The sequence below is a fragment of the Paralichthys olivaceus genome, chromosome 12 (genome assembly GCF_024713975.1).
Source record: "Paralichthys olivaceus isolate ysfri-2021 chromosome 12, ASM2471397v2, whole genome shotgun sequence".
NCBI lineage: Eukaryota > Metazoa > Chordata > Actinopteri > Pleuronectiformes > Paralichthyidae > Paralichthys > Paralichthys olivaceus.
In genome coordinates, this window is record NC_091104.1 from 15,792,798 (window position 1) to 15,819,858 (window position 27,061).

Genomic DNA, 27,061 nt, shown 5'->3' on the forward strand with positions numbered 1-27,061 from the left:
GTGTTCTCTCACTTCCTGTGTGATTCTGAAGTAAGCCATCAAACCATCAAAATCTTGCCACATGATTTTGCTTTTGTTTCAAATCAAATGGGAAACTAAGTTGTAATGTTTTTTTCAAATTTGCCATTTCACCCACACGTTGCCTGTAATGAATAAAACATAAGAAGCCTATAGGGTATTAGTGCTTCGATATGTGCACAAAGAAATAAGGCACTCGTGCTCAGCAGGAGGAATTTAACTTTAACAGGATTAACAGGATGAATGTCAGGCAAACCCAAGATAAATAATAGAAATAACCTAATAAATGAAAACTATATTATTGATTATTGCTGTGGTATGCTGATAATCTGCAATAAGAGATGAAGTTAAAACAGGACAAACTATATAAGTCACTGAGTTTGTTTGTGTTTCCTTTGTTTTTATTCTATAGTCTGTCTTCTGTCTTATCTCTAAACTCCACTGACCGGCTTTTTGTTTATTTAAACATATACACACATTTACACATAGTTCCAGTGATAGGTGACCGTCGTTTCTTATCGGAGCAGCTGATGGGTGGAGTAAAAGTGGCTGTATAAACCCAGGGGATCGATCAGACTGCGCAAGTAGTGAATGAACTTGTGGAGCAGCAGGAGTTATCTCACTGATGCTGAGCGGAGGAACGAAGGATCCTGAAAGCTTGAATTGTTTGTTCTTTCAACTTGGAACGACAGTGACAGGTGATCTGCGTTCATTTCTGCGCCATTTTTCTGCGTTTTTGGAGATTTTAAGAAAAGTGCTGTGGTGCTGGAGGAATTCTTTATCCTCCCAGTGCGCTTATAACCGAAGCAGACCATGGGTGATAATACTGGCACCTCTCAGGACGGGAGCGCACGGGAAAAAGAGGCGCATGATGGTCCACCTTTGGGAGGCAGTGGACCAGAACCACAGGACGGGAGCGCACGGGACTCGAAGGTGCATGATGGTCTCCCCTTGAGCGGCAGGGGACCAGGACAAGGAGAGGACCACGTTGAGAGCGGCAACATCCCAAACGGCGACAGCTGCTCCGCGGCCACAACGCGTCTGTACAAGAGGCGCTGGTTGATCGTGTTCCTGTTCAGCTCGTACTCCCTGAGCAACGCGTACCAATGGATCCAGTACGGCATCATCAGCAACATCATCATGAAGTTCTACAGTGTGGAAGCCTTCGCTGTAGACTGGCTGTCCATGGTCTTCATGCTCACCTACATCCCCTTCATCTTCCCGGTCACCTGGCTGTTGGATAAGAAAGGGCTGCGCGTCACGGCACTGTTGGCCAGCGCGCTCAACTGCGCCGGGACGTGGATCAAGGTGGCCAGTGCCAGTCCCGACCTGTTCGGCGTGACCATGCTCGGGCAGTTTGCCAGTTCCCTGGCTCAGGTCTTCATCCTCGGGATGCCCTCCCGCCTGGCGTCGGTGTGGTTCGGCGCGGACGAGGTTTCCACCGCCTGCTCCATTGGAGTTTTTGGGAATCAGGTGAGTGGATAAAGTGTCGCTGCAGTAAATCTCAATACTCTGATTTGATATCCTTTTATCCCAAAAAAGAAAATCCCACTGAAATGTTTTAGTGGTCACTTTTAATCACGTTAGAAGCCAGACACTTTTTCATGGCTGGATTAACCTCTCATGGGACAAGTGGGCTGGTTGCCAAAGGGCCCCAGCTGACCAACTCTCATCTCTCCACTCTGATGACAAGCAGTGGAACTGGGGCCTTTTAGGGGTCCTGCAGGTCCTGGAGCCCTGCAGTTGCCTGCTTGTCTGTATGAAGGGATTTCTGGAAAGGATCCTTGGAAGTCCTCAGACCTCAGGCCAAATATTTAAATTCAGACCAGTGTAAAAACAATAGTGATGGAAAACAGTCTAATAATGATCCTTGACTCAATGTGTGAGAGGTGGGATACCCAGGACTTGAGTTATAGCCCAAGAGATATCCACAATCCTTATTTACCTCTGATAATCTGCAGTCTAAATGTCAATACACATGCTGCATTTATGTTGACTCCAAATAGGTGTATCCGTGTGTCTTTGGCTGTGCCACCTTTCATCACTGAATGTGTTTGCAGTCATCTGAAGTGAGACTGAACACACAGGATACAAGAGCTCACATGTTCACATGTTGCATGAACAGATATGTACGTTTCATTGTCTGTATAGCGAGAGATAACGTGTGTGTCTGTGATACCTCTTCAGCACATTTTTCAGCGTAATCAGTGACCTTGTCAGGACCAATAGAAATCATGGACTAAAGCCTGGTCCTAATGAGGCAGAGCGTCATTTCTGAGCTCATGGTCAACATTAGGGTTAAGGTTTTGGTTAAGCTGTGCACAATGATGGAAGTCAATGCAAAGTCTTAATAATAATAAGGATAGATATGCAAACCTGTGTGGGTGTGTGTGTGTGTGTGTGTGTGTCTGTGTGTGTGTGTCTGTGTGTGTGTGTGTGTGTGTGTGTGCAGATGTGGTAGAGCTTATCTGTATATTCACAAGTGCTTTGCCTTGAAAAAGCTTATCAGGATTTTCAAAAAACTCCACATCTGATTTTAAGCCAACACACTGAGGCAGAAACTGGTCCATCCCGAAGACAAATTACCCAGACATCAGCCGAGCTATGTAGTATATGCAGTTGAATGTTGTGAGGAGTGCATGGCACAGCACAGGCGACCCAGCTCCTCAGGTCCGGACTCAGCAGTCGACCCACATCTAAAGGACAAGGGACAATAATTTGAATACATGTCCATATGTTGGCCATGAAGACAGTTGGTTTGAAAGAGGAGTGAAGGAAGCCATCTATGATAAACATGAGAAACCATCTCTGACCAGAGGAAGTTTAGGACACATACAATACAGACTTGTCTTCCATCAGCAGAACGTTTGACAACAGTTTTACATCTAAGGACACATGACTCAGGGGTGGCTGCTTCAATGACCCACAATAACTGAGAAACTCCACAGACATACAGACGAACAGCCAAATGTAGTTGTGTGATGTTGGCCCCAGTGACTGATATATTAGCTATATTACCTAATTGGATTTTCATACTAAAGAATGATTACCCATGATTTTTCAGTTGGAGCTGGTCAAGGTGGAGCTATTTCTATCAGTCAGTGATTCCCAACCCAGGGGTCAGGCCCTGGGTTGAAACCCAAGGGTCAATCCAAGAGGCAAATGATCAATAGGGTATAAAAGAAGAAAATGAATATCCTAAACAAATTTGTATTATTTTTTGTTGTATTGTATTATAAATGCATGTAGAATCACATCAATAGACTGAACTGTGATTTTTTCCATCTATTTTGGCATGTATGAAAACTTACATTTGGAAAAATCAAGCCAAGTTTAGTCATATTGCACACTTAGAAACAAGTGCAGTTAACCGAAGTGCTGTATGATTAAAAATAGACACAGTGTGAAATACAAGAAAATAATACATTTTATATCATAGACTAGTATAAATTAAGATAAAATAAACCAGTAAATTGAATTATCAAGGTAATTTTAGTGGAGTAAAAGTTATAATATTTACCTCTGAAACTAAGACCAGTTTGCAAAATACAAGAAAAGAGTAAAACAAAATAACATAGACTAGTTTAAAATAAAGTAAAATAAACCAGTAACTTGAGTTATCAGGTTAATTATAGTTACAATACTTACTTCTGAAATTAAATGAAGTAGAAGAAAGAAAAGTACAGTATTTAACCATGATGTATGATTAAAAAAATACAGAAAAAGAGTAAAATAAAGTGAATAAAATAAAAAATCGAAATGAAATAAAATAACATAGACTAGTATAGAATTAAATCAAATCAAAACCAGTATCTTAAGTTACCGGGGTAATTGGTGTAGAAGTGAAAATATTGACCTCTGACATTAAGTGAAGTAAAAAAGTACAGTACAGTATTTAACATGCAGTTTATTCATGTTACAAAAACTGTATCGACTTGTTTTCTCCAGTGACACTTGACTGAATGTTTATTAAGTAGTGCTGCAAAGAACCTACAGAGGACAAGTTGTCCGTGTTTGTTTCGCTGGTGGAAAGTGCATGAGGGGAAATGACGTGTGGACCGAGTGTAGGCTCTCGCCATCTTCTGCTGGTGGACGGCAGTGATCCAGTTTAACTCCCAGACTGAGGCTGTGAGGTGACTGGGGGCGAGCTGCAGGTAAACACACGGCTCTTCTCACTCGGTTAGATTGTGTGACACGTGTTTCCTGTTGTTTATTTGTAGCGCACTTGTTTACATGTCCTCGCTGTGAGTCCAGACCGCGAGAGCAGCGACGTGAGTTTGCGTTTGTCTGCTTTAATTCACGCTTTTATTTGCGCTGTTTTTAACGGAAGTAGCTGCCAACGAGGCGATCTGTGCCTGACAACTTCTGTACTTGTGCTTTACTGAACTACAGCAGAGACACACGCTTTGTCAGAGTCATTTCTTTACGCACACGTGAGATTACAGGACATTGGGTGTATCTGGGGTTTGTAGTTTAAACATAACGTCGGTGGTGACGGCTCTCCCTTTCTCCCTTCACTCCTTCCCGAGAGACGAGGGGCAGACAGCAACACCACACTTCATAGACTGTATACAAACATACAGCCTGGACAAACTAAAAACATATATCTTTAGATAAAGCCTATACAAATATGAATCTTAAGATAAATATATATAGCATATATGAATAACAACTATGTATCTATAAAGATATAGCCTATACAAAGAATAAATATGGAAATAAAGATTTAGCCTATACAAATGACAAATAGGCATCTTCATATATAGATTTAGCTGATACAAATAACAAACGTCATGTTCATAAACTTCCCACAAGTCATGCTGGTGTCTCTAATAACTTTCTTTCTAATATAGTCTGTATTTATCGAGCACTTTTCAAAACTCAAGGTATAAAGTGCTTCACAAGGCAGCAAATTAACAGACAAGTCATAAAATTGTCAGACTTAAAAGGACTTTTTAAGTCAGATTTAAGACGATTCAAAGGCATTTAAAACTCCAGTAAACTTAGGAAAGGCTGTCAGATAAAAGTTTCTCTTAAGGAGGGTCTTAGAATATGATCAGAATCACTTTTATTGCCAGGTATGTGAACACACGAGGAATTTGACTCCGGTTTTACTTAGCTCTCTTACAAACAGTTAAGAAAACAAACAAACATAAAAAAGAACAAATACAAGAAAAACAAAAACAAAAGCTAAGTACGCTAAATAGTTTGGTGCAATGGTGCATAGTGCATGGATGAAATGATAAATATACATATACAGTGTGCACAGTATATTGGTATGTACAGATATTCTACAGGAGATGTTACTGATATTTGAGTCCGATTTTAGCTGTTCAACACAGAGACAGCCTGAGGGAAAAAACTGTTCTTAAGTCTGGATGTTTTGGCCTACAGTGTTCTGTAGTGCCTTGCAGAGGGGAGAAGTTTAAACAGTTTGTGTCCAGGGTGTGATGGGTCTGCAGAGATGTTACCTGCCTGTTTCCTGACTCTGGACAGGTACAGGTCCTGGTTGGAGGGCAGGCTGACACCAATAATTTTCTCTGCAGACGTCTTTTCCTGTTTTGTGGCCGATCCAAACCAAACAGTGATTGAAGAGCGGAGAACAGACTGAATGAAGGAAGACTAGAATTGTGTCAGGAGTTCCTTAGGCAGGTTGAGCTTCCTGAGCTGGCGCAGGAAGTACCACCTCTGCTGGGCCTTTTTGATGATTGAGATGATTGAGATGATAGAGTCAGTTGACCTGATTTCCACGATCTGCTCTCAGGCCCTGAGTTAAAAGTCTGGCGGCTGAGTTCTGTTAAGTTTGGATCAATATAAAAATAGGTTAAGTTGCAGTGACTCTAAACTAAAATGGCCTGAAATCGAAATGATCATTTTGTTCAGTATTGATGCCTTGATCAACACGTTTACTGAGGATTGTCCTAAGTATAACACAGTACTAATGAAGAAAAAACATTTCAGAGGAAAAATGGACAACATGCCCCAGTTTCCACTATAGTTGAATGTAAAAAGTGTATTTTATAACCCAGATGTTATCACCATCTCAGCATCAACACCACATATTTAACCTCTTCAGCACGTCAATAGGCTGTCAATCATTCAAACATGTCCTGACTTTATCCTTTTGTCACATCAGTCACTCAGTCCTCCTGTGTATGTTATCTTTAGAGACAGAGCTCACAGCTTTCTCTCTTAAACGTCCATCGAATATTATACATCAAATTTGTGTGGAAAAATGAAGATATTATGTAACGTAATGTAGCTTAAACTCCAGGAGAACTGATCTCATTTGATCATCACAGTGACTTTCCAACTATGTCAATGCTTCTTTTGTTACTACACAGTACGGAATGCAAGGCAGTGATTGTTCCCTCAGATGAGTCAACTAATATTCCTGCCTGTACATCTTATATGTCAAAATTTGTATATATTATCAGCATATATATGTAGTTGTATATTTACCCATGGCAGGAAACAGAAAGACAATTTATTATATTATTATTTAATATTTGTGTGTGGTGTGGTTAATGATCACAGTAGTGCAGGCCAGGCAGAACCTAACCAGGAAACATATGAAGTGTCCTGCAAGTAAAATGCTGCATAAATTACTTATTTCTGTTCTCCTAAAGATGGAGCACAGTGTATTCAAATCTACGACTCTCACACTGACTATATAATGTGGATGTGAATGCTTTAAATTGCTTAAATGCTCTATTTAGTGTTTATGCAACCAGCGTATTAATTGAACCATCGTCAGGGCTGCCTTTGTGGTAAAGCTTTAGACGGAAGATGTTATATAAGTGATTTTGCAGAAGTAAATCCAATTTATGAACCAGAAGCATAAACACTTAAATCTTCAGTCTTCAGACTGCAGTGTGCAGTGTGCAACACCCCCCCCCCTTCCTCCTAATAGCCACAGCATGAAAGCATTCAGCTAGTTTAATGGCTTTATTATAAATCATAATTACATAAGTAATACACATTGATAAAATACTGTTACATTTTTAAATCTGTAGCACTATGGGTGTGGGCGATAAATGTATAATGCAGTAGATTTATTCATATACTTTCTTGTAGTTGCTGCAAATACTGCACCTCACAGAAATCATTTGGGATGTATTTCTGCCAACCACAAGCATTTGAAACAGTAGTTTCACACTTGAAATATAAGAAGTACAATGACGCTCATTAGAGCACACACCTCCGCCAAGGCCCAACAGTGTCCTCCTGAAACCACAATTAAATTCACTAGATCAGGATTTGTATTAATTTTTATTTATTATTGAAACTACATGGACACATTACCAATTCAATTTTGGTACGGATCGAGGAAAATTCAGGAATATTTTTTTTATCACTTTCCTTAGCCTTGAGAGTTTTCTTATTTTCTTCTTTATTCTGCTTAGTCATTAAAACATTTACACAATTCATTGCCTGTCCCTTCCCCACAATAAGCACATACATATGCAACATCAGTAATATCAACAGACCATCCTGGTCACTGGATCACAATTTGCTAACAGGAATATATTGTAGTATACATGTTTTTGCTGCATTCATTATTAATAGTTTCTTTTCATCATAATTAATCTCTTTGTAGATTTTGACATCTCCCAAAATAGATATCCAAACTAATTCCTTTTTGTAATATTTCAGATGTATATTTATAAAAACATCTCCCACAATACCTCAAGTGTGTTTTCACTTCCAAAACATACAGTATATGCATGAGGTTGTCCAGTTTCATAAGTGATACAGATTGTTGGTCCACTGTTAATATTTCAATCTTTATTCCTATAAATTGATGGGATGGCATCATAACTTTGTAATGCAGCAGATTTATACTGTTCACAGACGTCGTTTGAGATTTATTTTTCGAACCACAAACAACTGCCTTCCACCTCTCTGCACTAACAGTTTGTCAATTGTCTCGTAAACTTGTTGTCTGTGCTGAGCAGCGGACTTTAGCTCCTGTTTACACAGGCAAGCGTGTGTGTGTCATGTGCCAATAGAGAACAAAATATCACATGATTAATGAGAGCAGGCCGTCGCGTGTTCAGTCCGTCAGGTATGTGAGTAAGTGATGGCAGGGATCATTGATTCCCAACACCGCTCATTATTTTTAAACTGCAACCCAGATCCACCTGAGCAATATATATATCAACTTTAAAGGTACAGTGTGTAGAATTTTGTGATATCTAGTGTTGAAATTGCATGTTGCAGCTGAACACACCTCACCTCACCCTCTCCTTCCAAACATGAAAAAGAAACTGTGGCAGCCTTTAATTGTCATAAAAACTCAAAAGGTGTTTAGTTTGTCCAGTCTGGACTAATGTAAAAAAACATGGCAGCCTCCGTAGAGAGGGTTCCCTCAATGTAAATATAAAGTATTTAAATATAAAGGGTATTTTCTGGGGTAAAGAAAACTACAATTCATACAATTTAGATGAAAGGAACTAGTGAAAACATCATGAGGATTATTCTACATTAAATTTCTGCCAATAGTTCCCTTTCACCTAAATCATACACACTGGACCTTTAAGCACAGCAGACAAACCTGTTTCATGAAATACCAGCTTGGGTGGGTCAGGTGAACAAACACACCCACACACACACTCGGAGAAATATTTGCTCTTCCTTCCAGCTATTAAGTGCCACAGAAGAGTGAAGCATTTCAGTGGGAGCAACATGAGCGTTAGGGAAGATCTCCCTCACGAGTGGATGGACGAGGCCAGGGAACATGACTGGTCCCTGTCGAGAAGCAGAAAACTGTCACTGGGAGAGTTCAACCACCACCTGCCTCTGGGTGACAGCTTCGACACCCTGGAGACGGCCCTCCTGGACACTGCTCAGGTCTTCCCGCTCATGGAGACCAAGCTGTACAAGCGGCGCTGGGTCATGCTGATGGTCTTCTGTGCCTACTCCATGAGCAATGCCTTCATGTGGCTGCAGTATGGCATCATCAGCAACATCTTCATGCGCTTCTATGACATTGACTCCCTCGTCATCGACTGGCTCTCCATGATCTACTTCCTCACCTACATCCCCCTCATCCTGCCTGTCATGTGGCTGCTCAACAACCGGGGCATCAGGGACGTGGTGGTGGTGGGGTCGGCCTTCAACTGCATCGGGGCTTGGATCAAGACGAGCACGGCGGACCCCAACATGTTCGCCATGACTTTCTTTGGCCAGTTTGTGTGTTCAGTGGCCACAGTTTGCATCCTGGGCATCCCATCCAGACTGGCGTCCCTGTGGTTTGGACAGCAGGAAGTGTCCACTGCCTGTTCCATTGGCGTTCTTGGAAACCAGGTGTGTCTCTGCATGTACCTGCTGGACTCAGAGCATCTTATGTTGTATGTATTTAGTGTTCTGCAACCCTCCTTGTATTTGATCTGAATGGCATTGTGTTAAATAGAGTCAGGTACAGGTCACGTGTGCCTTGATGCGTGACTCAGTTCCTATCAGCAGGTTATAAATCACTCTCTCTGCCAGGGGGAGAAAACTTAGGGCTTCCAACAACAGCGAGAGGAGTCTTAGAGACAAGATGCTCACTCATTTGCAGAACTAAGTACTTACACTGTTAGTTTCAGGGTTCCCCACAGACAGTAAGCATGTGGTGCATCCATAGACTGTATGGGGTGCATCGCAAGTTATTTTGTTTGTCAGCTGTGTATTGGTTTAAGCTCATAGCTTAAGGCACCTTGGGTGTGTGTGTTCAGTCCTGATGAGGTAAAACATAAGGTCCTGGTTAGTGGTCAGATGTGAATTGTGGTTAGGGATAAAGTTTTGGCTTGAATGTCCACATTGAGTGGAAGTCAACAAAAAGTCCTATGCAAATCTCTATACAAACCTATGCATTTCTCAGGTATCTGTACTTTTAAAGTATATTTATTTTCAGGTACTTTTACTTCACTACATACATCCGCAAATACCCATACTTTATACTCCACTACATTTATACAATGTACTGCATTACATGTTCACATTTAAATTTTTTATAAGTAACTAATAACAAAAACAGCTGCACTCTCTGGTGAATAAAATCTAAACTGAACCTCAACCATAGTAATGTACTTACCGACTGTTGCATTAGGATAGATATGTTGAATAGGCTGCACTCAGATAGTTTATTTAAAAGCAAGAGCTTACTTACTTAAACTCAAGTAGAAAGGTTCATGTGGTACTTTAACTTTTATTTGAGCACATTTTTGTCCATTTATATGTACTTTGTGTGTGTGTGTGTGTGTGTGTGTGTGTGTGTGTGTGTGTGTGTGTGTGTGTGTGTGTGTGTGTGTGTGTGTGTTCTCCTAACCAGGGGGTTTGCGGGTGACTTGTACTGTTTGAATTGTCCACTTCTGAACAAGCTCCCACACTTTTTCAACATCACTAAAAAAATGAAAATGTAAAATTTGGCTTCATAATCCAGTTCACCTCTAAATGTTTCCTTCTAACAAGCCAATAAAAACAGTCAGTGGATGCTGAGAAAGCACAACAATTCCTATTTAACTGGCTATATATGGCTCCCCTGTGATCCCACCACCATCTGCAACACGATGCATAAACAGAGATTGCTGAAGGACATCCAACCCCTCTGATGTTCTTTTAACTCTGAAGCCAAACAGTTTTTCTCTCTGCATTTGAAGTGTGTCCTCTCTCACCTGCGCCAGGCCAAACACTGCATGCCGGTCATTGTCATGCATGTTCTGATTGTGTGTTTTAGTCCCGCTCCCCGCTGCTGAACACAAAAGGACACATTGTTGTTGATGTTTTTCTCGCTCACCATGACTTTATTCCTTTTGGCTCGGATCTCCTCGACCTGATACTTCCACGTTTTCAGGATGAAGTAGTTCACATATTCTCCCTTTGGGTGTTTTAAATATGGTTAGTGGTAACAAAAAGTAGGCGGGATTTCCATGAAGGCCTGCAAAGCTTTGAAGATCAAAGAGTTTAACAGTTTTGGCGCTAAAATAACTTCATAAGAGAGGTCATCCTTGATTTAGATGTGTGAATATGCTTTTTTCTATTTTTAACGGGTTATCAGGGCTCCATCTTCTTATCTAAGATGCATAAATAGTTGCACAGTGTGTTTTCTTTGCTGTGAACACAGCAGATGTGTTACAGTGATTAAACAAACATGACTCTCCCGTTATTCTTTGGTAAAAATCATTTAAAGCTTTCTCGAGCAAAATGACCAAGAGGTAGTTTAAGGACTGCTTAAGTAGCTGATCTTTGCTAACTTAAACTCAATAAAGTGTTAACAGTGTCTAAGGTAAGGTTGTAGACGAGAGGGTAACGGGTGCAGATCCATGGGGATTCTAACCTTCTCGTTGGATTGAAGAGGTCTGATGCACAGTGTCTGTTATTATTGCTCACTTCAGACACTTATCACTGGATTGTTCCTCCTCTTTTTGCAATTTTCCTTCTCTCACCTCTCCCCTAGAGCCAAGGGACCTCAGCTGGTGTGCCCCCTGGGATGTTCTTGGGGCTGTAGAAAGCTGAGGAAATAGACACTACTTGTGTTGTATTCACATTTGGAAAGTTTAGCAAACCTCCTCCCCTTCCACCTAATTTCTCATAAAGTCACAGTAAAATTTCTGTCGGACCCTGAGAGTGGGATGGGGTATGTTGGGGGGTTGTCAGGAGCTGAAAAGTTGGACATACATTGTAGCTTCATGTTGATTAGTCGTCTTTGCCCATGTCAGAAGATAACATAGTCTACCTACCAAAACTTTAACCCTCTGTAAAAACAAAGAAAGTAATAAAATATTTCAACTAGTAAGTAGAGTGCATACCTGCCAAAAAACACAAAATTGCTCACACTCATAGATATCTGTCTCCAAAAATGTACCTGATTTTTTTCATCAAGATCCATGATCCCGGGAAATCACTGAAAATGTCAAAAAAACGTAAAAAAAACCATTCTGGAACCACCTGCCTTATCAGGATTCACAGCAAATTTGAATGGGTGCTTCCCTGACCCATACCACATCCTTCCCCCAAGTTCCATGGTAATCTGTTTAGCAGTTTTGTCATAATCCTGCTAACTAACGCTGATGAAAATATTTTGTTACCTTTGGATGGAACCAGTTAGCCGAGGATAGCTCTCTGTATTCAGTCTCCTCTGCTTTAACCTTATGAGAGGGGTGTCATTCTTCTCTTCAAATCTCAGCAAGAACATGAAGGGGTGCATTTTGTAAACTCTCTGACATATGTAAAACTAAGCAATATACAGTATGCATGTACTTCTTATGTGTTTACAATAGCTGGTATACCATCAGACAGATGTCGAGGATTCAAATGTCAGTTAGATGTGAATGTTTGCTGCATCAGATCATTTTAGAAGTGGACACTAACTTTTCTAACAGAGTCAAACACTCCTTTACCTTTCTCTTTTTTATTTCAACCTACTTTTACTACTGTTTTTAATTAATTGTACGTATCTGTGTATGTGTGCGTATGTCTAATTGTCAGCTGAAGGTACAGGGTCATTATTTTAAATTTAGCGCTTCTCGCCTGCAGATGGGTATCGCCATCGGGTTCCTGATCCCGCCTATCCTCGTGCCTAATGTGGACGACATGGATGAGCTGGCGCACTACATCAGAATCATGTTCTACATCAGTGCCGGAGTTGCCACCCTCATCTTTGTCCTGGTGGTGATCGGTAAGTCTTCGAGGGAAGATGATGATGCTGCTGCTCTTGTCCCCGGGCTCACAGAGTGGGTATATAAGAGCTGTCAGGGTTCTTCACTCACTCACTCATGCAGTAATAGCCCACTGCCAGTCCCCTCCAATGTCAGACAGCTCCCACAGTCATGGTTGTGAAAATACATGACGCAGATAGAGTTATCTTGACAGTTTGTGGTTTCCAGTGGTCGAGACCATGACAAAGCTGCTACCTCACCTCCCTTTGTCCCTCACAGTAATGCTTGGTTATAGCACCGATTTATTTCTAGAATAAGTTCCTCAACATTAAATTTCATTGTTTGACACAGTTTCCTTCATCCTTTCATGGTCGAGCCTCTTATCTCATCGCTGGGCTCTGTGGGCAGCTCTGCTGGAAGGCTGAATCTCCCTGAGCCGTGCTTTCTCCCATGAGCTCTGCAGCGTTACAGTCCTCTAGATGAGCAGCTGCAGTAATTGCTGTAATTGTCCAACTTCTGAAGAGATGTGTTCGGACACCCAGGGAGTCAGGAGTGTTTAATGAAATCATCCTCTCGCCCCCTCAGCTCTGTGAAATCCTCCTTTTCACCTCTGTGAAGGACTAAAAGTCGCTGACAGTCAGAGGAACATGGAGAAACTTCACAGTTTATTTCTGGAAGATGCTCAGTGGCTCACAAAAAAAAGATACTTGATCTTCAGTCGCAGCTTTGACCCTGTGTGAGGACACATGTTGGTGAGTTTAGGTTTCTCTCTGTGATCAGTGGAATCATTTTAATGGGGGTCAGATGCTTTTTTAATCTGAACTTTTCACTTTGTGGATTTAAATAACCCACAAATGGATCCACAGTGAGAAAAAATGGATTCCTTAAATAATCTTTGCCAATAAACCCACAATAAACCCAGCACTGACCATAGATATATAAATATATAAAGATGGATGACAGGATAGCTCCCAAAAGTGAAGCCAAAGCATCTCGATCGCCACCTGGCGACTGTCTGCAGTAACAATCTCACCTCATCCATGTTAGTGGATGGGACATGGACCAAAGTATCTGCTTTTCCTCCTGAGCCATAAACTCGGGATCACCGCCAGATACTGTTTATCAAGGCTGTGATGACAACATTAATTATATCAGATAAGATAAGACGTGGAAGATGTGGTAAAATTCTATTCAGAGACCACATTACTCCTAATTGGTTTATAAGGTTATAAAGTTATTATGAAATTAAAGCTGATAAAATTAGGCCTCCTGTAATGTAAAAGCACACACACACAAACACACACACTATTTCACCTGGCTTCTCTCCCTCAGATTATAATGTCCCACATCCTAAATATTCACATAACCTCCTGAAATCTGTGTTTCCCAGTGTTTCAGGAGAGACCAGAGATTCCTCCCACACAGGCCCAGGCTCAGGCCCGGAACGTGGACCCAGACGAGTACTCGTACACAGCTTCCATCTTGAGGCTGCTGTGCAACAAGCCCTTCATGCTGCTGGTGGTCACCTACGGTAAGTCTCCCCCTGCTTCATTTGACTAATGATGATTTGAATTCACATTCTGTGCTCTCTAGAGCTCCAGATGACGATTGAAGTTACAATGATATTATGACAGTACTAGTCAGTACTCTGTAGGGTCATATAAAGGTCACATAAAGGGAGAAAGTCCACGTCAGATTAGTCTTTATATAATTGTCTCTTCATTATATTGGTGACTGTATACATGTACAGGAATATTCAGACTATTGACTTCATTCTGAATAATACGTTATTTAGATTATGATGTTTACATCGGTTACTGAGTATATTCCATTCATATTCCTGTTTGTATGTTACAGAGCATAAATCCCTTTAGTTTATACTTAAACAAAGGGCGTGTATCACGAAGTGCCTGACCAGACTCGGATGTTGTTGCATTATTGAGGTGAAAGGTAACAAAGAGTAGAAGCTGTCACAGACATATTCGGTTTGCAGATATGAGGATGTGTCATCATTACTGACTTCTCTACTGCACTGCCCATGTGTAGCCGTGATCTAAAGGTCACTCTGAGATGTCAAATTGTGCTCAAAGGTTACTGTGTAATGATGATAATGTTATTGACTCACAGTTAGAAGAATATTCCTCATCAAGTCAGATTATTGGGATTTTAACATAATTTTGTGTTTATAGGGATGTTTGCACCAAGAAGTGCTGATTGCCATGTGCTGCAGTATAAACTTAAATGCTGCTAGCTGAAGTAATGACACAGTGGCTGCTTCAGACTGGACGTGTGAGGGTGTCTGTGGTATTTTTAGAAGGGTCCCATCTGGACCTTCTCCTTCCCTACAGATCTGTCAGAGTAGAGACTTTTTCCATTTGTTGTCTGCAGGCCTGAACGTCGGCTGCTTCTATGCTGTCTCCACCTTGTTGAACCGGATGATCATCGAACACTATCCTGTAAGAAAACCTGCTGACTTATGTCCTTATTTCCAACCAGATGAGCTTTGATCCTGCTTCTCTTTCCACATTTCCACACGTTTGTGTGAATCACTTTGACACTAGCAATAAACCTGCCGAGCACATGACCCTGACACAGATTACAGGATTCTCTCACACTGTTTGTTTTGACTGAAAGCTCCCAGGACAAGATAACTGCAGAATGTAAGGTGTCTTATATGGCCTGAAAAAACGGAGATGTTTCTACCGTTGTTTTAATCTCAGGGTGAAGAGGTGAATGCTGGGAGGATCGGTCTGACCATTGTCATTGCCGGCATGGTGGGGTCCCTCATTTGTGGCATTTGGCTGGACAAGACTAAAACCTACAAGTAAGACAAACATGGTTTTATTACTATTCATCTGTGCATTTTGAAAAGCAAAAGCATCACAAAAATGAGTTGACGTTATTTCTCCAGTCACTAAGAAGGGACCAAGACTCAGCCAAACTTTCATTGTAGTTTCTCTTCTCTTGTTTTGGTGTCATACAAATGATTATTATTACAAAAAATCCTCTCAGATTCCCGACATGCCATCAGGATGCTTTCGCTGTCAAAGCAGAAATTAGGCCCAGATTCATTTTGTTGATCCTCTTGCTCCAATTGTCCCATGTTGGGATAGACAGTGAAAGGACCATGTTATATTAACAATGTTTTGCAGCAATTATTTACGCGTGGTTGCACAAAAGACTTCACAGGAGTAAGCCTGTTGATGGCAGATGGCCCCGGGGTCTTTAGTGACTCAGGAGTGTTGATAGTCAGGCACCATCCTCAATGAGCAATACGTCAGCTGCATGAAGTGAGATGAATAGTGAGGACGTTTATCTGCTCTCAAAAAAAAATTAAAATACCACTAATAAAATTTTATTAGCAGCAAATACTGAGCATAGTTTTTTATTATTATTCAATTATTATTATTGTCACTTAGGCTTGACACACTACGTGCATTTAATGCATGCAGAGGAAGTGATGCATGTAAAAGGAAAGAGAGGAGGGAAGAGTCATGTGACACTCTTCAGTTTAACCCTGCTGTTTGCACAGATGAGTTTTTCTTCTCTTCATGGATTTCAACACTAAATGATTTTGCTTACAAACCTTTAAGAATAAAAGTATTGATTTATCATTATTTTACATATAGACTGAGGAATGTCAGGAGATATTTCCCTGAAGTAGCCAAATGGCTTTTATTTAAATCTATACAGTAAAAACAAAAAACCTGTCGTTAAATTGTTCTGCAGGATTTCAGTGTCTAATCAGCCTGGACAGGAATGTAGGAATCGAGAGCCCTGTCACAATATTCAGATTCTTAAATATGTTAAAGACAAATCAGATTAAAATTAACCCTTAGATGATTTTGAGACTTTATGGTCAAAATAGTATTTTGCTGTATACCACACAAACCATGTTGGCTGTGTGTAAAAGTTGTTGCTCAAATAAATTGATCCACATCCATCCCCTCTCTTTTCAGACAGACCACCCTGCTTGTGTATCTCCTCTCGCTGATCGGCATGCTGGTCTACGCCTTCACCCTCAACCTGGGTCACCTGTGGGTGGTGTTTATCACGGCCGGAGTTTTAGGGTAGGTAACCATTAAAGAACGGAGGCCACCAAGGTCTTAAACATCACAGCCGGGGTTTGAAATCAACACCTGACAACCTTCAAGATGAGGGTAAAAATTAACTGGCATGATTTGGGTTATTTAAAGAAAAACTTTGTGGCGTGTAGCTATTCAGAATTTCTGGTATCAATAACAACTCCAAAATAATACAAATCAAAGCTGCTGTATTTAAATCAAATATCTCTGTATTATTATTGTTCATTTTTCTTTTCAGTTGCTGATCAGTTAGGGACCTGTGAAATGAAAACAGTTTGTCTCTGTGTTTATGTGACTTATGAACCTGGATCACTGCAGTACAACATTATTCTGTTCATAACAGTATTTGAGCTTCACACCGGAAAATGGCCGCTGTGTGAATATGAGCTGTGTTTCAATTTGGGGCTGCACCTTACGGTCTACGGCCCATGAAGACCACCTAGGCCTCGTAGACCACGAAGGCCAACCAGCATCACCAGCTCATCCTGCCCATGTGTACAATTAGTTGTGGAGTTGAGTTGAGGGTAATACTCAAGTGTTGGGCGTCTCATCGCTTGTCGGCACCATTACCTTTTTGAAAAGTCCTTAGTTACTGAGGTTGGGTCAGGAAGGATCCGCCAGTTCGAGCCTTGTCACTCGGGGATGAAAGGATGCAGTTGTTGGCCACATTTGAAGGACACTTCAAAATGAGACACTCTAGTTGCTGTGACGCAATCAATCTTCAAATGCAGACTCTGAAGGAAGCAGCCCCTGAATTGAGACACAGCTGTAGTCTTATATCTGGAAGTTGTTATTTAAAGCTTTGACTGTTAATGATCCCTCAGAGCTGTTCAGTTTTGTTTGTAGCTAAAAAGCTTTTTAGGCAAAGTTAACTTTGAGTTGACTCAGTCTTTTAATGTCTTTTCAAGCCTGAGGTGATAATGGATCACATGTATCACGTGAGATCTTCAGGTCTGAGCACCTCCAAAGCTTTTGTGCTCATAATGTCTGCGTGTCGTTCACGTTCTCTGCGTTTCTCTCAACAAACTCCTCAGACCACGTGCCATGTCCTTAAAATTATTGCTATTTATGGTAAGCTGATTATGCCCATAACTGGTTTCCATAGTGATTCCTTTGTCTGGTTGAAACCCAGACAGGATTTATTATAGAGCAATATGTACTTGCACTACTTTCACACTCACTGGGCTCTTTTCTATTCCATGGTGTGGTTGAACACTCAGTGATGTTAGAGAATAAATAACTGCAGATCACACACTTTTGTTTTTGCTGTTAACTTGACCGCTGTTGTGTGTTCGCAGCTTTTTCATGACGGGTTATCTGCCTCTGGGCTTCGAGTTTGCCGTAGAGCTCACCTACCCTGAATCAGAGGGAACCTCGTCAGGGCTCCTCAACTGTTCTGCTCAGGTTCCTAATTTTTCAACATCTGTATAAAGTAACACAGTCTAACTTTGGTTTGTGTCTGTACTGTACTTATTTCTTTTTAAAACTAATTTCAGATCTTTGGAATCATTTTCACCATCTCCCAAGGGAAGATTCTCGATAAATGGGGCACTTTTGCAGGAAACATCTTTCTATGTATTTTCCTACTAATAGGATCAGTGATGACAGGTGAGATCAACTGCTTCTCTGTTTCCTCTGAAGATTTATCCTCTTAACAGTCCTGGCAACACAGATCAACTCTCCAAACAACAGGGAACACTGAACTCATGTTATTAAAAACATTCATGCATGTAATGTTAAAGTCAACTTTGAACACAACTTGTATTTCAGCCCTGAGTTATTCGTGCAGGAAGTCATAGCTTTCGTGGGATAAAGTCTCCCTCTAGTGGATGGATGAATAATCACATAGTGTTTAAGACAAATTATAATGGCACACAGTAGCGCACATATATCCACGAAGACCCATCAGTCCCCTTGTGAAACCACATTCAAATTCCCTGGATTTTTATTTGGGTCTGCTCCAAATTGTACACACTCATAAATATCAAGATTTTGTCATCAAGATCTATAAATGATTCTCTGAGAAATGAATGAAAACACTGGAAAACACCCCGTCTCACAATGTTAAAGTAAGTGACATAAATTACTGGATCAACCCCCTGATCTGGATGGGCACCAGAATTTAATGGGTTCTTACTTGGGTCATACCGGAGCCCTCCATAAAATTAATGAAAATCGGTTGAGTAGTTTTTGCATAATCTTGCTTTCTAACAAAAAACAAATGTAAGCAGTGGTATAGTCTCCTTGGCCACAGTAAAAATCATTGGTTAGTTTTGAGTATCATACAGCAGAAAATAGTTTTTATAGAAATCACATGATTGCATTAAGGTTAACTTAAAACTCTCTGATGCACCTAACTGAGAGTTGCATAGGTGACATCAGGTCGTGGCTAGAAACCCCTGTGACAATTTTATATGGAAATGGACACCTTAACTTGTCTCTTGGGTTTCTGGACGTAACTTTGAGGTAATACATGACGAGTATCTTCAAGGTGCCTGCTTGGAAAAGTTTTCTGTGGCCTGTTCCTAAAATACATTGAAACACAATTCATTTCTGATCATAGACTGTATTTAAGGAAATAAACTCAGCTTCTGGGTGTGAAAGGTTTTACTGATGCGAAAGTGCTTTAAAGTGCATGGCTTTTGTTGATTTAATAGATGAACAAAATTTTCCTCATTGTTCTTGCCAACATGATCCAGCTCTTCAGTTTAACAGAAAGTCCCCCAACGCCGTAACGTTTCCCTCTCGTCTATGTGCATCACAGGACTCATCAAGGCTGACCTCCGACGGCAGAAGGCCAACCTGCAGGCCGAGATGCAGACAGTGAGCGTGAGTACATCTGTGTGTGCTACGTGAAGTCAGAGACGGGATCTTCACATCCCTGTGGTGAGGGGGATGTGTTGGGTACCACGCTGGCTCTGGGCTGAAGTCACTCTGCTGACTGCCTCCTACATTCCTCACACTGCAGTGCACGGCTGCAGGCATAGACACCAGACAACACTGGGGCTGCTCTGCTGGAACCGTTTCTGTCTCTGAACTCTCTGAAATGCTCATCACAGAAAACACAGCTCTGCTTGTGTGTGATGGCTCTTCAACTCAAACCTACAGCATGTTTTCAAACTTCTGCTATAACCACCTGGTTTCAGGTTGATGCTTGGAAAATTGCTCTTTTTTTACTTTTTTCACATTGGTGCTGTTGACAGCTCTCAAACAAACCTGTAACCAATAATAATCCTTTTTACCAATCAGTGTGAAAATATATTAATAACTCACCACAGGAAGAAATATGAAGCAGGTCATTTTGAGAACCATCTAAAACAAGATCAAATTCACTGAAACAAAAAATGTGGCCTTTGAATTTTCGAATGAATGAAGGACACATTAATTGCACAAAACTTCACATTGCGTGTCTTCACACTTGTTGGCTATTTGACAAGCATGGGGATTTCTTGCTCTTTTTACTTTTTTCTTTCTGTTTGTAATATTTCAGTTCTGACTAGAATGACACTCAGTCGAGTGCACACCTCCGCCAAGGCCCAACAGTCCCCTTGAATTTAATCAAGCTGCACCAAGTTCCATGAATGAATCACTGGGAAATCTGTGAAAATGTCAAAAAAAAAATCTTGCAAATTGTTGATTTTACAAAAAAAATCCTCGATCCACACCTTTGTCTGGATCAAGCCAAATTGTAACACTTTTTAACAAGTAACAATACAAACGCAGCTAAAAACTAATTAATAATATACTTTCTTTGTTTTATTAATGAGCCAGTTCTGTTAAATTGTTAGAAAAAAAAAGAACCAACAGTGACATGACTATTGTAATAACTGGATATTACCAACATGTATTATATATTATATAATACACAGCACTCCATATGTCCCTCACTCAGTGGCTCTTAGGTTAGCAGGCAGGTAGCAGCAGTATTAGGTGGCTGTTAGTTTGGTGGAGGCAGACTCATGGTGGTGGTGTGTGGAGGTATAGGAAGAGAAACCCCCTCAAGTCCCCTCAGAGGTGTGACCCCCAAGCTATTGTTCCAGCCTACAGGGTCCGAGGTATCGGCGCTGGACTATGGGGCCACAGCGTATAGCGGCCCCTGGCAACTACATGAAAACACAGCCTCACAAAAACAAAAACACACACCTGCAAAGGTACAAACACACACACACACACATATAATGGAATTTTGATAATTTATAAACCGTATCTTCAATGTAAAAATGCCTCTGAAACTTTCAGCACTTCACAAAACAAAGTGTGCCAGACCACACTGTGTTGTTTCATTAATTCTTTCCAAAGGTTAAGACTTATTTAATAAAGACTTATATGTAAGAAGTATTTATTTAATCAACTTTTTAAATGATCTATGTGATTAACTCACAGTACTAACTGGTAGGTTCTAGTACACGAAGGATCATATTGATGTGAGAGATGAGAAGTTAATTGTTTAACACTAAATGTAAAGAATGATTAATGCTGATGTTCTTGTGTCGTTCTGATGTGCTGACAATTTGTTTGTTTTGATGAAATACGGAACTATCTCTTTTCTCGTCTGTGGTTGTTTCTTTCCTCGTCCTTCACAGAAAATGACAGCTGATGTGGAAGAAGACGTTTCTCCACCTGAAGTCCTGAAGCAGATGAAGTTATGAAGAGGACAGACGTCGCATGACACCGTGTACAGATAAAAAAAACAATCAAATAATAACTCAACTCATATCAACATGCAAGCATTGCCACAGAGTACACTAGAAGGGTGTACCTCTTCTCAGGCTGACATCCTAACTTGCCATGTTACAAAAAGTGAAAAAAATCATCCTTATCTGAAATGTAGTGACTTCTTCCCTGGGTCATGTGCCTCCCCTCTACAAAATTTCACAGAAATCGACCCGGTAGTTTTCGAGTCATCCTGCTGACAACAAACAACACTGAAAACATATCCCTCTTGGTGGAGATGAAAAGCTGCTGTGACGAGTGAGCACCGTGGTGGTGATGGAGTCTGTGAGGCGTTTATGAACTGAGTAAGACGGAGCACACCTGCTGTACAACATTCTGTATGTATGTATGGATGCTGCACTTCGACCATAGACTCACACTAATTAACCCAGAGCAACTTAGCACAAATGAAATCAAGCACAAGTCAATCCTGCACCCAGGGAACACACTTGGAACCTTAGAGGTATTTTTAAATCCCTACATGAAACCATGTTTCATTTCATTCAGCGTGCTGCAGACATGATAAACGCTGTCACACTCCTCATCTTATTTATACTTTTTAATGTTTCCTATCCTTTTACTGTCCTCTGATAAATGTTAATGTTTTATGCATATAATGAGCAATATTTGAACAGTGTGTTTCTTCATATGGGACCAATACTGTATGTTTTCGTGAACTGTTCTGTTTGTTTAGAAAATGAATCTTAAATGCAGACTAAGCACTGTGATGTGGTATCCTGTCGCGGCGGTGAGGTTAGCCATCGCATCCTCTCTGCCTGTTATTCAGGATCACATGGAAGTACTGTATGTACCTTTGAATCCTGCTGATTATAGATATGGTTGATGCCGTGCATCTGAGTACACTTTTGACGGTCAGTGTTGTTTTGCTGTAGACGATCTCTATAAGACGTTGAACATCTGGCACATTAAAGCCACGCTGTGTAACTTTTGCTGAGAAACAGCGCCCTCTGCAGCCAAAGGGCGTGATTACCTCTGTTTGGGTCCATGTAGGAGCGATTGTTTTTCATGTAGAGACAAATCAAAGCTTATAAATCTGTTGTGAGGTCTGACTGCGTAGTTCCACTCACTGAACTGAAACGGTGGATGTTACCCATGATCCTCAGCTTCCAGAAACCAGAAGAGCTGCTGCTAGAACAAATAGACTTAACTGTTTAGAATTCTTAATATTTTTAAGTTTCCTCTGCAAATATCAAAGATAAACCGTTTTTTTAATGATCTCTATTTCTTTTTAACTGATCTACAGTTCAACAACTTGTTGGGCCACATTCTGGCAATCAAAGCTGTGATAATCGACTATTGTGTCAACTAGCAAGATCGTACCGGCTCACCAAAGTTACATAGTTGCACCTTGTTTTAAGAATGTCCACACAGCACAAGACAGATAGGAGGAAAAGGCAAATTTATCAGTTGCCCTTTTGTCAATTTGCACAAAAAAATATTTTTATGTTTGATAGTATTTGCTTGAAAATTTGTTAAAGAGTCATGTCGTTCAAACTAGGTAACCGGTGTTTGTACAGGTTGTCAGTAACATGTGTTGTGGCCAATTGTGTTATTTCAGTGGCATTATTTTATTATAATGTTATATATGTATATATATATATATATATATAATTCATTTATTTCATTGTGCTGTGAAAATGTTTCTACACCTGGAGAGTTTTTGCCATGTTTTTAAAAGTACAAACATATGAGAGGAATCTATGGGAGTTTTGTTCCCCACCTCACTGGATAAACGATCATTTATTTTTCTTAAATTCTTACAAACCAAAGTGTGTGAGTGTTTTTTGGCACTTTAATCCGTCTCATTAAGACAAAGTCAGCGCTGAAAACAATATGTAAAACACCTGGCTGAGGAACCCAAATATAACATATTACACATTTATCAAAATAATGTAAAAACACAATCACACCCCTGACAACAAGATGTCTGCATATTTAACACAACTGTATTTTCTTTTAAAGTTTAGAAATACATCACATTTGCTTATTACTCTAATAGAACTTTAAAAATCATTTAACCTTATCCTAAGGTTTTATATGACAATAACAGAGCAGAAATTTAAAGGGTGTACAAACTTTCACAGAAACCCAACAATTGCTGATTTAAGTGTTTGTGATATTTTGTAATGAAGAGCATAGTTTCATAGTGTGTCTATTCAGTTCTTTGGTAAATCGTGAATTTAAAAACTGAATGGGACGCAATAGACTGAAATAAAAATCATTCTGAGAGAAATCTGCTCTGAATCATTTCTCTGATCGCTCAACTCAACACAAGTTTCAGTTTCAAACTTCTGCGTTTGTCACTGTGATCACTACTAAGACACAAAATGAACATCATAAAACCTATCTATGATATTTTTCCCTTGAAGAAACCAGCACACATCCATCACTGTAGTGTAACATGATTGTGCATTAGAGGTGACACATTTTTTAATTGCACATTCAACTCTAAAATGTCCAATTAAAAAACACTAATTACACCGAGGCCGAGTACGTGTACAGTCTTTAGAAAGTGTCACAGTTCAAAATGAAAGCACATCCACGTCTCATGTTCGTCAAGAGCAGAAGCAGCACGAACAGGACGAGTCCACTCCACAACTGTTTGGTGCTGGGACGTTAGTTGCGTTTCTTGTGTCGTGCTCCCACTTCTTCTTGAGTCTCTGGAAAACACTGGAATCCAATCAGCATTCCTACAACAGAGAAACCTGAAGACAAAAAAACAAATAGAGATGCTATTAGGGTTCTTTAATATGACATTAATGTTGTCAAAATGTTCAGTATTTTGATATTTAAAGCATCATTGTGTGACTTTTACCCTGGGCTTCATGCCTGAGAAATGAAGTGGTTTTCACATAAAGGAAAAACATTTTTTTAAACTAAATATAAGTGGAAGTTCCTCATGATCCTCGGCTTCCTGAAGGAGGAGGAGCTGCTGTCTAGAATTCTTGATATTTTGAAAGTGTCTTTGCTGAATATTGGAAATAAACATTGGTTTTTAATGACTGCTTTACTCGTGAACTTCCTGGGCCTTTGAGGCTGTTATTATAAGTTTCAAAAAATAATCTGTTCAATTTGTAAAAATAAGGTTTTTTTTATTGTGAAATATTTGAGGGAGCAGAAGATGAACGTCTTCAAACTGTATAGTACCCGTACTTATTTGAGTACACAGGACTACTTTTATATGAGGAAATAGTCATATTTATGGCCATATTCAAGGCAAAGCTATTACAAAAACACTGTGCATGGAACAGATGTTGTAAATATGAATTGATATTAATGTGAATATTGTGCAATGAATAGATGAAGTTGCATAACTGACTGTCCTTGTAAATTGAGCCTTATTATTTGCAACAATAATACATATGACCCTCCTGAGTGGGTTTTTTGGACAATATCAGGATGGTAAATCTTGGCTTCAGGAATTAAAAAGTGATCTTGGGCCTGAAAAGGTTGGTGACCACTGGTTTAAAGAGTCTTACTCACTTGCCACAATGAGCGGCGCCATGACCCCGATAGTCAGCGGGGCAGTTTTGTAGATGAAGGCTTCAGACAGAAAGTGTCCTAGCGCCAACACAAATGTCCATAAGGTGATGTGATACAGCCTGCGGGGGACAACATAGCACACAGTAACAATATATTATTTGTCGACGACCAACAGAAAGATGATGGAGAACGTGAGGAGCCATCTTACGTCTTGTTCTGAATATCAATGGCACAGGCACAGCGAATAATGGATGACAGCAATGTCCAAATACCGAATGTTCGAGCTTGGAGACCATTCACTAGGGAAATGAACGAAAAAAGGTAAGGTTGGAGTTTAGACAAATAAAGACAGACATCATCATACAGTCATCTGTTATTACTCTGACAGAGAAACAGAAGAGACCGAATCTGCCTCATTTAACCTTCATATATTTACAAAATGTATGAAGAGCCTGATCTATAAATTAGCTGGGCCAATATTAAAGTCTGATATCAGCTTATAACAAACACTATATTGGTTATAAACATTTGAATGCCAGAGTGAATAGAGGATCAGATCTGTGATGTGAAAAACTGCTCTTGAGTCTATTTGTTTGACTTTTGATGCTCCTGTACTGCAAGTGGACATCTTGTGACCAGGATGGGAAGAGTCTTCTATTTATATTTATTCATATTTAACGTACTCAAATCAAAAGTGCTCTGCAAGTTGCAGTGTCCATTAGGTTGAGTCAGCTTCACTCACCAAACTCTGGCGCGCCCGTGTAGAGTTTCTCTGACAGGAAGCTGTGATCCCTGAAACTCTGCACCGTGTTTCCCATCGCGATGATGGACACCATCACCAGCCAGCTCCGCAGGACGTTCAGGAGGCGACTCATCCTGTCTCTCTGTCTTTGTCTGACTCTCTGCCTGACTGCTTGTCTGTCTGACTGCCTGGATATGTCTGTATTTCTGTCCCTCTACCTGTGTGTCTCTGTCTCTCTGCCTGTGTGTGTGTGTCTGTCTCTCTGCCTGTCTAAGTGTCTGTCTCTCTGTCTATGTGTCTGTGTGTCTCTCTCTGTGATTGTCTCTGTCTCTCTGTCTATGTGTCTCTCTGTGTGATTGTCTCTGTCTCTCTGTCTAATTGTCTGTCTCTCTGTCTATGTGTCTGTGTGTCTCTCTGTGTGATTGTCTCTGTCTCTCTGTCTATGTGTCTGTGTGTCTCTCTGTGTGATTGTCTCTGTCTCTCTGTCTATGTGTCTGTGTGAGAGAAGCACCTGTCAGTGATGCGAGCCGGATAAACAACTTCAAACCACACGTCAACACATCACAGCCTCTCTTCGCTAACGATACATCAACAACTAATATGTAGCATAATATAGCAGCTAATGTTGCTATATACTGGTTGATAACGCATTATGATAAATCAAACAGCATGGATGGTTGATGTATTTACCTGATGGTGTCTATCAAAGCACCGTGTGGCTGCACATCTGGGAACAACACAGAAGTACACGATGTCAAGCAGGATGTCATTTGGACCTGGACTCTGAGGTTGACCAATAAGAGAGCTCGAAGAATGGCTCCATCGAGTCGCACCACTGATGTGATTGGCCCATTCAAGAGTTATGACAACGCCTATTTTCCTTACTAACCAATAGGAATCGAGCAACCCTGTCACCTGTAGACCGAAGGCTAGGCTGCATCTAAACAAAGAAGTAGATATTGGAGCAAGAGCACAATCTGCACTGGAAGGTGTTTTCGTTAGATCTGGCGCGGCAGAAGTGGTGAAACGCGATTTTGACAAAATGATCTCGTTGAATCTGTACAAAATGTCCCAGCAGCATTTATAAACCTCGAGTAACAATTCACAACCAGTCAAACATTTCATTTTAGAACCAAGTTGATTGAAGTTAAAGCTATTCTGTCTGTAAACTGTTTTCAGCACCGTAATATGAACATGAAGGTTCACGCGTTAATTCCAATTGATTTAACCTACACGTCTTTGATTATCGGCCGCCATATTTGACACTACCTGTCACATTAGAATGTGGACATCGTCTCTGTTTTGCCCCGTGACGTTCACACGTGTTCCCACAGTGGGAGGGTGCAGCGCAAACTTTG

At 40.5% G+C, this 27,061-nt stretch overlaps 2 protein-coding genes across 9 annotated transcripts; one reads left to right on the plus strand and one right to left on the minus strand.

The window, feature by feature from the left end:
- Positions 1 to 598: 598 nt before the first annotated feature.
- On the plus strand, positions 599 to 23,711 carry flvcr2a (FLVCR choline and putative heme transporter 2a). Of its 7 annotated transcripts, XM_069535329.1 has the most exons (13): positions 4,031 to 4,172; positions 8,663 to 9,327; positions 12,538 to 12,679; positions 14,050 to 14,190; positions 15,048 to 15,115; positions 15,380 to 15,483; positions 16,619 to 16,729; positions 18,043 to 18,148; positions 18,241 to 18,352; positions 19,509 to 19,573; positions 20,785 to 20,895; positions 21,328 to 21,419; positions 21,623 to 23,711. In XM_069535329.1, the coding sequence occupies exons 2-12, from the start codon at positions 8,707 to 8,709 to the stop codon at positions 21,391 to 21,393; spliced, it is 1,647 nt and encodes a 548-aa protein (XP_069391430.1). In that variant the 5' UTR covers positions 4,031 to 4,172; positions 8,663 to 8,706; the 3' UTR covers positions 21,394 to 21,419; positions 21,623 to 23,711. The 7 variants fall into 7 exon arrangements, with proteins under 7 accessions (XP_019940766.1, XP_019940767.1, XP_069391431.1 ...); XM_020085208.2 differs by lacking the exons at positions 4,031 to 4,172; positions 8,663 to 9,327 and adding an exon at positions 687 to 1,491 and having other exon boundaries at positions 21,623 to 21,764; XM_069535328.1 differs by having other exon boundaries at positions 21,328 to 23,711.
- erg28 (ergosterol biosynthesis 28 homolog) lies at positions 23,186 to 27,023 on the minus strand. 2 transcript variants are annotated; one of them, XM_069535341.1, is made up of 5 exons: positions 26,394 to 27,023; positions 25,704 to 26,214; positions 25,170 to 25,260; positions 24,962 to 25,080; positions 23,186 to 24,183 (listed from the first exon to the last, which is right to left on the minus strand). In XM_069535341.1, the coding sequence occupies exons 2-5, from the start codon at positions 25,834 to 25,836 to the stop codon at positions 24,095 to 24,097; spliced, it is 432 nt and encodes a 143-aa protein (XP_069391442.1). In that variant the 5' UTR covers positions 25,837 to 26,214; positions 26,394 to 27,023; the 3' UTR covers positions 23,186 to 24,094. The 2 variants fall into 2 exon arrangements, with proteins under 2 accessions (XP_069391442.1, XP_019940770.1); XM_020085211.2 differs by having other exon boundaries at positions 25,704 to 26,197; positions 26,394 to 26,999.
- Between the last annotated feature and the right edge of the window lie 38 nt (positions 27,024 to 27,061).